General features: G+C 47.1%; 4 protein-coding genes across 4 annotated transcripts in view; 2 read left to right on the plus strand and 2 right to left on the minus strand.

Moving 5' to 3' along the window:
• Positions 1-4043: 4043 nt before the first annotated feature.
• VFPPC_18298 (DDE superfamily endonuclease, CENP-B-like protein) lies at positions 4044-5441 on the plus strand (the record flags this gene model as incomplete). Its single annotated transcript, XM_022429933.1, has 2 exons — positions 4044-4454; positions 4500-5441. The coding sequence occupies 2 exons, from the start codon at positions 4044-4046 to the stop codon at positions 5439-5441; spliced, it is 1353 nt and encodes a 450-aa protein (XP_022285061.1).
• Positions 5442-5906: 465 nt separating this feature from the next.
• Positions 5907-8387, minus strand: VFPPC_18299 (restless-like transposase; the record flags this gene model as incomplete). The annotated part of the gene is made up of 1 exon (XM_022429934.1): positions 5907-8387. The coding sequence occupies one exon, from the start codon at positions 8385-8387 to the stop codon at positions 5907-5909; it is 2481 nt and encodes an 826-aa protein (XP_022285062.1).
• A 387-nt stretch (positions 8388-8774) lies between these two features.
• Positions 8775-9902, plus strand: VFPPC_18300 (DDE superfamily endonuclease, CENP-B-like protein; the record flags this gene model as incomplete). The annotated part of the gene is made up of 2 exons (XM_022429935.1): positions 8775-8797; positions 9122-9902. 2 exons carry the CDS (start codon positions 8775-8777, stop codon positions 9900-9902), a joined length of 804 nt encoding a protein of 267 aa, XP_022285063.1.
• A 1391-nt stretch (positions 9903-11293) lies between these two features.
• Positions 11294-11362, minus strand: part of VFPPC_18301 (KEX1 protease precursor) — a gene marked incomplete at both ends in the record, with an annotated part of 2491 nt that continues 2422 nt past the window's right edge. The window contains one exon of the mRNA XM_022429936.1: positions 11294-11362. This exon is cut by the window's right edge and continues 585 nt beyond it. Coding sequence (XP_022285064.1) covers positions 11294-11362 — 69 coding nt within the window.

An 11362-nucleotide genomic window follows, 5' to 3' on the forward strand; every position in this document is an offset into this window, starting at 1 on the left:
GCTTGCGAAGAATCTATTTACGGATGAACGCCGCATCTTTTCACCTTCGCTTTGTGTTTTTGTACTACGCTATGAGATGACTAGTTATGATAAAGGTACTTTCGGGTGGCGGCTAAGCAGAAGGTTACTTTTTTTTCCCTGGGGGGGGGGGGTTGGTGGGTTAGCAAGCGCCTCCATTTTACGTATGAGCGTCATATGCCTCCCAATGCCTCGCGTCCAGGTTAGCCAATCCCATGATAATTTATCTCAGGTATTGGTTGCAACGATGGATACAAAATTCAGATCGCAAATCTATTTCGATTGTATGATGCTGCGTGTGGATTATTGAAATGTAGCAAGCAGCGTTCCTAATAGGCGGTCCGTCCAGTCCAGAGGCCGCAAACTGGACCGCCTACCAATGCAGCAACCTTGGACTGGACCGCCTACTAGTCCAAAAGTCGTGGACTGGACCGCCTGTCTTAAACGGTCCAGACAGACTTATTGACATCTACTACACACTAAGCTCACAATTTAGCCGGTTATGGCACGCTAAAAAGTAGTTAGTTGCTTTAATATACTCCAGTTACTTATTATGTCGTCCTCGTCCCATTACCGAAGGCAATGTGCGCAATGGTTATAATGATAAGAACAAACACGCGCGTCGAGTCACGTAGGTAGGTGTTGCGACAAGACGTGGAATTGCCCACCTATCGAGGCTCGTGTCCGCATCAGTTTTGCTTTTGTTGATTGACGAGGTGGTCCACCATCAACCACAAGACCTCAGCTCTATTCAGTTATGCAGTTCATGTAGGCGGTCCAGGCGGTCCAGGGTCCTCAAACTGGACCGCCTGGTCCACCAAAAACGCTGGACAGGACTGCTTAAAACAGGCGGTCCAGGCGGTCCAGCCCATTTGGACCGCCTATTCGGAACGCTGGTAGCAAGTGTATTGTGTGGCTTGCCTAGGGACCAATGACGTCCGCGGTATGGCGTCGCATGCTTGCGGTAAATGACATCGATTCTTGCGTGCCTGACGTCAAGATCATGCCTCCCTGCCTGATTGCTTGGGGCTAGTTCTCACTTCGTAAACAAGTGAGTGACAGGTCGAGTCATTAGGTAGATAACTGAAACACTGTGAATGTTCTATAAATATGCCTTGGAATATATCTCTACATCCTTGAGTCTAGCGACGGGGCATGCCGAAGACTGTCTCGTATCCAGAGTGGGGAATCTATCTACATCTATCTACCGACAGTTCAGGTAGATAGATGTAGATGCTTAGTCATATATTATTGGATAGATAGATAGATGTAGGCTACGTAGGCTACCAGTAGATGCCATCTATCTACCTCCGTTCCAGGCATCAAACCCCTGCTGGCCCCTGAAAAACGGGGTTCCAGAAAAAGCAAATATACCATCATTTGAGTCTGCGACACAAGAAGAGTACCGCTACCTGTTGGTATGGTAAATATAGCTACATTTTGATGTACCTCTACTTCATTGGCTTTCTTGGCATCTATCTACATTTCGTCTATCTACCAAACCACCAAGTAGATAGATAGATGACCCACTTGACCCTTTGGTAGATAGGTAGATGTAGATCTACATCTATCTACATCTACATTTCATCTACATCCGTAGATAGATTCCCCACTCTGGTCGGGAAGGTCACGCTTAAAACGATATTCTTATTGGATAAAATGGTAGGAAGTAAGGAGGAAGTAACATGGTAGATTTGGCAGGAGGACACAGGAATTTCAACAAAACACACACCCAATCTAGTGCAACATGACTATGGCTGGTTGCGTGGCCCACCGACTCGCAGCCTTCGGCTGATTGTACCGCCAGCCTTCTAACATGCAAAGGGTGGCGTAGTACTGTATTTTATCCGATAATACCCCACCAATGGGTTAACCTACGCTTTTGGCACAGAGAGAAAGTTTCGCAAAGTTTCTACACTTTCTTGTAACCGAAAACCCTTCACCATGTCAACAACCTAAAACCATCGCTTGTCGCGAAGCATCGTCAGCAGAGCATGAGTCAAGCTGACGGCCACAGTGGCAGCACTGACTAGGGTTGGGAGGAAATGCGCCACCCCCAGACATGGCTAGTCCAGCCAATCAACAATAGCAGTGGTAGTAGTTGCAGGCCTTAATGCCCTGCAAGCCCTAGGTGATTTAAATCACCGACTTCCGCTAGTGAATATTGCAACTAGTGAATCATATAGCCTGTTGACATGATAGCTACCAATACAACGAATTCCAGTTAAGACAAACACTCGAGATTGAACATTGCTGCCTTCTTAACTCAACAAAATGAATGCCTGGCTGGCAGGTTGGTGTGTGGTTAACGCGCTTACCCGTAAGTACTGGGTTGCACTTGTCTGCGTACAGCTAGATGAACCTGCCTAATCACAGTGTGCTTTTTTCAGTTCTTATTATTGCTTCTCGGTCTTTGGCACGACACAAAGCTGTGGAAAAATTCCGCTCCGATGACTACTTGATGGTTATCTCTGGCGTCAGTATATTCGGCAAGATAACTGTTAATAAGTAATAATCTGTTTCTTGGCAGGTCCTGGTTATCTTTCCACACACGGTCGCCCAGATCGGGCATTATGTAACCATCGATCAGGCAAAAATAAGCCAAGGTGACTCCGATCACTCTAGTCTAAGACTAACAAGCATAGTACGTTCGTTCTTCCTGATCCTACCTATCAGAACCTACTGACGATACGAAAGTTCGGTCACCTTCTAATTATTAGTTACTTCCTTGTGTGCTCCACAATAAAAGTTTCCGTGTGTTATTGCATTCTCCATATTCGTATGTTTCTTCAACCTTTCACCTTCGCATATCTGATATATCTCAGTTCCGCAACCGTTTCGATATCTCCGCCTCTCTGTTTACCTTCTTGTATATGGTATCATAGGTCTTGGCACCGCGATTTCACTTGTGCACCTCTTCCGGTGCCGTCCTATCCAAAGCAACTTTTCCGATGAAATAGACTCGGAATCATGCGTGGATTATGTTACAACTGATATTTGTATGCATAATCCCTTCATTTGCTTAAATCTGAATTAATTAGATAAACAGCTTGGATTTTGATCAGCGTTGGCTTTGACATCATTCTAATATGTATTCCCCTTTCAATCCTATATCGTGCGAAGCTGCAGCACCACCAGCGTGGGGCATTAATCGTGGTTTTCACAACAAGTATCCTCGGGACAATTTGCTGGTGAGAATGGCAATCTCTCTTGATCGATATGCTTCTAACGGGTGAGTAGTGCATGCCGACTCTACGTCTACCTGGGATACAGCGGATCCAAGGGCCTGAATACTCTGCTACGAAACCTCGAGATCTTGTTGTACAGTGTTGGGGCGTCTATGTCCGGTTGGTGGCTCTGACCATACTAAGTCTGGAAATACTCCTACTGAAATGTAACAGTCATATCAAAGAAGCTCGTATCGCTATTATCACGTAGAACATCAACGAATCCAGCAGGAGTAACCTTCTCTTTCCGAAGACAGCATAATTCTCTGCACGCCTCCAATGGACTTGTACGGCGGAACGACAGCGACATAGAGTTGATTGAAAGAAGGCCAGACTTGCGTATTGTGATATAAAGTGCTAAAGTGATATTCATATTCATATTCACATAACACAATCAAGTGTGCTAGAATATACCTTTAGCACTTTAGCACCTGTGATATCACTTTAGCACTCTAGCATGTTTTACACCACGAACGGGTTTTTCCATGACCTTAGTAGCCATTAGTCCTAATTTATATCCGATCCACTGCATCGCCACTATGAAAGTCGTTATCGATGACTATATACATGCCGCCACCATCAGGAGTCTTCTGAATATGCCTTTCACGCATCCAGTAATCGAATCATTTAACGTACTTGGGGGTTCTTCCAGGCCACCCGTTCGTGCATTAGTGACTGCCAGAACAAGTAAATTCTGGGTCGCAATAAGGGATTTTCGGGTGATGCGCCGGATCTGGTGATCTGCCGGATTACCTCCACTCTGCACACCGCTTTTTAATCAACAATCACTCAACAACCATGGAGCCGATTGATGAAGCTCTTGAATTCCTGAAATCTGCAGACAAAATTAATTATGCTAAGACAGCACGACGTTTCGATTGCGATGAGACTACGCTGCGGCGCCGGAATCAAGGCAAACAGAGGTCAAGACGGGATGCTGACAGATTGTATAAGTCATGTCTATCAAAACAACAAGAACGAGATCTTATTGCCTATATTCACAAGCTTTCATCGCGTGGCATCCCCCCCACGCTATCAATGGTAAAGAACTTTGCGCAGGATATCGCGAAAATTAAGGTCGGAAAGGACTGGCCGTACAGCTTCGTTCGACGCAATCGTAATGAGCTTGGTTGCATCTGGTTCGACGGGCTAGACGCCGCGCGAAAGAGAGCCGATAATGCTTCTAGGTATAAGGATTATTTTGAGCTTGTAAGTCAACGTGCAACGCTCCCCATTCGCGGCTGATGGTAGAAGATCCGCACGAAAATCGAGAAATACAACATTCTGCCTTGCAACACATATAACGTGGACGAAAAGGGGTTTCTCTTGGGCGTGATTAATAGGACAAAGAGAGTATTTTCCCTAAGTGTCAAAAAGCAGGGTAAATTACTCGGCGCATCCCAAGATGGCAATCGATCCTGGATTACCTTCCTGGCATGCGTCTGCCAGGATATGACATCGCTGCCGCCATTTCTCATCTACCAAGGCAAGCCAGGGCAAGTCCAAGATTCTTGGCTTGCAGAATTTGACCCAGAGCATCAATCGGCTTTCTTTACAACCTCGGAGACGGGGTGGACAAATCACGAACTTGGGAAAGAGTGGCCGATAGGCGTTTTCGACCGCTTTACCAAGGCGAAAGCCCGCAACGGTCGTGATTATCGTCTCCTTATTACCGATGGCCACTCCAGCCATGTTAATATGGACTTTCTAGAGTGGTGTGACCAACACAGGATTATTATTGCGGTGTTCCCTCCCCATTCCACACATCGGTTGCAGCCCTTGGATGTGTCGCTGTTCAGCCCTCTGTCAACCGCATACTCAAATCAGCTTATCCAGTGGACGGCAAAAACACAAGGCCTTATTAATCTATCAAAGCGCGAGTTCTGGACTTTGTTTTGGAGCGCATTTGAAACTTCCTTCTCTGCCGAGAACATTGCGAGTGGGTGGAAACGCACTGGTCTCTTGCCATTTGACCCAGAAGTCATTTTATCCCAGATCACCGACAAAGAAGAAGACAATTCAGATACAGGTGGAGACTCTGCAGAGTCATTGGCCCTCCAACAACCTACTGCTCGAGATTTACGCCGACTTGTAGACAAAGTTGTTGATACGTCCGCTGCAGATAGGGGCCGCCAGAGACCCAATCAACTAAATCAACTACACGGCATCTGTCAATTTAGAGTAAGTGTAGATTAGTAATGAAACTTTGAATGTAGTGTATCAACGGACACCTCAAATGTAGTTGATTTAAGTGTAGTTGACTTCAGTGGATGGAGGTTTGTGGCGGCATCATCCAGAGTCGCGGCGTAGTGGGGCAGCGCATGATGGCACTAAGTTAACGCGTCTACACGTCCACGCGCTTGCTCATACCTCTTTCCTCTTCATCTTGGTTTTCGTGCAATATAGTGGCATTATCTCTTGAGTTGATCTCATCGCGCCCGTGTCAGGGTTGGCCACAGTGACGCTAACCATCCCCTCGCATTAAAAAGTGTCAGAGACGACATATTCTAACAAATACCTCCCTCTTAGAAGGAGGTGATGTCCACTTTTGCTGGCTGGTACAACAAGTAGGGCTTCCCGAGGCTCCTCTGGTGCGAATCTACCTTCGGCTGCTCCCGTCCCCTTCCCTTCATTCACTCTTGTAGCACTCGAATCGCCTCTTCAATGGCCAGCTGTTTTCGCCGCGGCAGCGAGCCACGATAGCTCCCGTCTTCTGAACTCATCATCATTAAGATGGATGCCCTCGAGCTCTTTCTTCTCCTCTATGATCGAGAGAAATAACGGATCTAGGTCGTTGATAATGCCTGCCCGAAACCACGACCTCAATACCTGACACATCCCAACTGTTTGCGCCTGAAGATTGCACCGTTGGGGAACAACCATCTGCCCTGCTGCCGAGAACATCCTCTCACATTCTGCAGACATTGATTGTATTGTGACAAAGTCGAGGGCCATTCGGGAGAGACGAGGGTATTGCAGGCGCTTCTCATGCCAATACGCTATCGGATCTCGCACAGTCTTGTCAGTGCTCTCATGGCTCGATTGCCATCGTTCGTATTCGTCGCCAATCGTGTCGTCGTCCAGTAGAGGCTCTGTCTGTATGGAGTCGATACGGGACTGTTCGCAATGCTCTTCGAAGGCATTGTAGTATTGCTTCTGTCGTTTTGCAACAGGCTCGTCATTTGAGGCCACCACAATATGGAAATCTCGATAGGACTCGTCCCACACTTCTTGAACTATCCTTTTTGCAGATCTGATCCAGTCGGGCTTATGTACCCAGGCCTGCTCGAACCATCCCCATCTGTATGCCGGGTGGAGTGCGAGGGCGGTATAATATATCGGTGTTGTGTCGAGAATAGTGTAATACTTGTCTAATTTCTCCCAGGCCATATTTATGCCGATCCTGAACTGTTCGGGGTCAGGAAAATCTTTTGCCATCGCCTTATATTTTTCGAGCTTGCCAAGCAGGAATTCAAACCCATTGATCACATCCCAAACGTTTCCATATGAACCAGTATAACCCCTCTTGCGTTTCCTGATTAAACCGTCGCCTTCTAGAGTCTTGACTGCATCTTCATAGTATCCAAGGATCGTCGCGAAGTGTTGAAGTACAGACCAATCGTTGGCCGTAAGTTGGTTCTCGTCTCTAAGGATTCGAGGCCGGACAGCCGACTTTTTCAACTGGCCAGTTCTTTTTGATGTATTCTCCTCCTCCCATTGGATTCGGAACTTCGCGACTAGCAGTTCGAAGTACCTTCGAAGTCTCAAGGCGCGGCGGATCATATAGAGCTGGGAAAGCCAGCGCGTATCGTTATCTAGCACTACCGAGACGGGGCTTTTTGACCGTATTTTCGGATCGTCCGACATGGATATGTCGTACTCTTGAAGTTCTTTCAACAGGTATGTCAGTCTGTCCGATCGATCAACATCCACGACGAAATTATGGAGCTTCCCAACCGGCCCTTTCTGTCGCCAAAGTTCGTATTCGGCTTCAGACAGCGCTTCTGCACCAGAAAGTTGTTCTTCGAACGCGTCTGTATCCTTCCCGAACAGTAGTGCCTTCGCAGACAGATTGACTATATGGCCGAAGCAGCGGCCTCGCCTTCGAGCGCCATTGAAGCCGAGCTTTTTGCCAATAGCCTCAAGTGCTGTGTCGTTGTTCTCGGCATTGTCAAGGGTAAAATACCCAATATTCTCCTCGATGCCAAAAGCCTCGATGGTATAAAGGACTTCTGTTGCAATGTTGTTCCCCGAATGTCTGCGGACTTCGGGGACCCCCAGAGCGACCTTGTGGGGCTTGCTATTCTCGTCCCTGAAGAAGCACACGATACCGTATAACGAGTGTCGATTCCGCGCCCTCCATCCGTCAAAGCTGACGTGTATTAAGCCGGGGCTCTTTCGCAGGGCTTCAATGACGCGCGCCTTGTGCTTTTTAAATTCGGAGTTGATGAGCGCGCGAACTGTGGTATCAGAGATGTTGGCGTTCGTGATCTTGACTGCAGGGTTAAGGTATTCGAAGATATCCCGGAGTCTCTCATGTTCAACAACACTAAAGGGCTGATTCGTGTCGACTATCCACTCGATCAGGAGACGTTGAAAGTGATTTCGATTAAATCCGCGTATCATAGAGTTGGCAATCGCCTGTTCTCGAGGTCTTAAAGGGTCGAGCTTCCATATATCCACAATCGATCTTGGCCTCTTGCTCCCTGGCTTCTCCTCGGCTTTCTTTTGCAAGCCGGACTTTGTCTTGTTATCTGGTGCAGATATTCCGTGATCCTTGTATAAGTGATTCAGCGCATTCTGAAGGCCAATAGCAACGAAATTCTTAGGTCTGGGGTCGTTCTTCTGAATACACGGCTTGCAGACCCATCTGCGCTCGTCGTCATGTTGTATGTCGTATCCATATTCCCAAGCCCATGAGTAGTTGTCTTTGCTTCTTTCTGACCATACCCAACCCGGAAAATGTCCCCAAAGACGCGTATCGTACTTATCAGGAGTGGGCAATGTCGTCGGCGGCGGGGAGAACGGCGTCAATGAGCTCTCGGCAGAAGAAGCAGGCGTGGAAGGCACTGGGAGTTCGAAGTCAATTGGGACATCATCGATAGAAATTGGGGACGATTCTAGGAATTCCGAAGCGCTCATGGTCATAGTAAACATAAAGACATAATGTGAAAGTGTCACGGACTAACTCGTTGCCGTGCACCTGGGTTGATGGCAATGCTGATAACGCCACCAAATGAGGGTCTCACAACCAGCCCCTGAGCATTGACTGCCCAGTTAACCACCATAGTAGAGAGTCCACCCCTCGAGAACGTCTGCTCTCTCTTTTTTGTTAGCTGAATGAGCCGCGTGTCCCCTTACGGAACTTACTGGGGCCGACCGGCGACCCCTTACAGAAAAGAAGCGATGATACTTGTTGTAGATGGCCAGAAATAGGTGTTATGTGATGATCAAGCAGGTGCTAGCTAGCAGGAAGATATTTCAATAAACTAGGCATCAGCCATCGTTCCGCTACACGGCATTCAAAACATGGCAATACGGTTCCAAGATGGGTAAAAAGATGCCGAAGTCAATCAACCAAGGATCAACAGACGCACGACGCAGTAGCGGAGGCTCTACCTTAAGGCACTTTGGTTAGAATACAAATTACGGATGTAGAATAGGGGGAGGAAGCTGACTTGTCGTCTCGCCCGCAGCCGAACCTACCCTGAAGCTAAGTTCGAGATCAAATGTGCAGCCCTTTAACCATCAACAGTTACACTGAAATCAACTAAATCCACGTACACGAGAGGCCCAAATTTAGTTTAATTGATTAGTCAGGATTGTCCTGATTTAGTTGATTTAGTTGAGTGTAATACACTAAGTTGATCAACCAGTGTAAGTCGTGTAGTTGATTGGGTCTCTGGGGGCCGCAATAGCCGAAAGCTGAAGAGCACTCTCGAAAGCCTTCAATCCGAGGTTGACCTGCTTCGATATGAGAACCAAGGACTCCGTGAGACAATTATTCAGGAGAAGAAGCGCAGGCAGCGCGATAAAGCCTTGAAAGATCTACTTTTTGATCGAACAGATCCTAACGCAGCCCAGGTGTTTAGCCCAGCGAAAGTCGCACAAGCTCGCGTAAAGAAGGCAGAAATAGACGCACAACGGAAAGAGGAGGCACTAAAGAAGGAAGCCCAAAAGGTTCAGCGGCAGAAGAAGGCAGCAGAGCAGAAAGCTCTAGCCCTAGAGAGAAGGAGGCAACGTGAGGCAGAAACAGAGAGGAAACGGCAGGCAAAAGAAGCCAGACAACAAGAGAGGGAGGAAAATCGGCAGATCCGACGAGATCTCGAGCGCCAGAATCTAGAAATAGCACATAAAATGGAACATGAAGGACAGCCGGCTTTGGACGGTCGCGAAAAAAGTGCGGATGTTGAGGATGAAATAATCGTCGCTCTTCCACCTACACGGGAGCCACCGGCAGCATGGAAGACGCCAGATCCACCGAGACAAAATGCGAAACTGAAGGCAATAGCCACTCCAAACCGCACTGCTAGCCCAAAAAAGCCATTTCTCGTTGTTGAGAATGATCGGGAGATGGTGGTGGCATTTCGGGACTCTAGGAGGCCGCAGCGCAATAGCAAGCGGCCGCGATGGCTCGAGGACTATGAAATAGAATGATACGCATCTAGCAGCAGAATTTTCATTATATGCTTGATTTTGGATGATTTAGGATCACGATTGTGGACTTGTTGTCAGTTAATGCCTGGAGTGCAAGCGGGAGTAAATCCGGCAGATCACCAGATCCGGCGCATCACCCGAAAATCCCTTATCACGTGCGTATCACTTTAGCACTTTAGCACGATGTGATATCACTTTAGCATATCACAATACGCAAGTCTGAAGAAGGTAAATTTTGAAAGGAGCATCGAACCCTGTATCGCGGCCGTTGAAGAGTAAGATCGTTTGGGAACAAAATGACTCTGAGAAGAATTGACCATCGGCCTGGAGAGTCTCACAATGAGAATGCGTGATCAAAACAGCAAAGATGGGCTATGAGTCTAGAGCAGGTAACATTAATTAGCTACAAGTGAAGCTTGATAGCCTGAACTTAGAATTCAAGGCGACGGTAATAGCTGGCAGTGACAAACCTTGAACCCAATGGATTGTCAACGCAAATGGTTAATCATTGGAAGCTGTACACGTTTATACTCCACCCCATTCGTCTGAAAATACGACGATGTTTTGTGCACGTCCATGACCTCAAGTACATTAGCTGCTGTCTGTGCCTCGACGATTCAAGATAAGGGTGGTGAATGTTCAGCGGTCCCGTCGGATCGAGGTGGGAGAACTTACTTGGATACCATCGTTAGTGAGAAATGCAGTTTCAACTTCGTTGTCAGGAAGTAAACTAGTAATAACGCAAATAGAGCCGTTAGAGATACCCTTGTCGCTCAACTTGAGTTTGCCATTGAATTCGGGGCGATATCGTTCATAATGACTCTCCTATTTCAATGCAAGCTACCAGAGCCATGGAATGTTTTAGGCGAGCAATGCATACAGCCTGTAAGTGTGCTGATAATTACTTTGATAGCATACACATGTAGTTATCTGACTTTTACTGTTTCTCCTTCTAGGTATCGTTTTGGACATACTTGAATATAGTCAATATCGTGACAGACCTTGCCATTGTGGCCGTCATGATTGATATGTTCAGAAACATCCAAACCTCTATATTCAGGAGATCGTTGGCTATCGGTGTGTTTGGTAGCCATGTTTTGTAAGCTTATTATGGACAAACTCATATTACATTTGTTATACACATGGGAAGTATACTGATGACGGTTTGCTCGTATTACCCCTGCAAGTTCTTGCCACATCTATTACTTCAATCCAGCTATCCACTCAACAGACCACACGTTTGACATGTGGCCGCCTACCATTATCATGCGAGTCATTTTATGCATGAGTATTGTCACACTTGCATGCCTAATCTGAAACCGTTTCTTGACAGTGTTGAGTCCCGACAGATGCACACCGGTGACTTGCGATAAACAAGATCAAGGAACGGTTCAAGTAGGCGCGGTCATCGACGGGTGCTGCTGGCCGAGGTCTCGGTAATGACTCGAACGTGCCGTCAT

This window comes from Pochonia chlamydosporia (assembly GCF_001653235.2).
Source record: "Pochonia chlamydosporia 170 chromosome Unknown PCv3seq00012, whole genome shotgun sequence".
Lineage (NCBI taxonomy): Eukaryota > Fungi > Ascomycota > Sordariomycetes > Hypocreales > Clavicipitaceae > Pochonia > Pochonia chlamydosporia.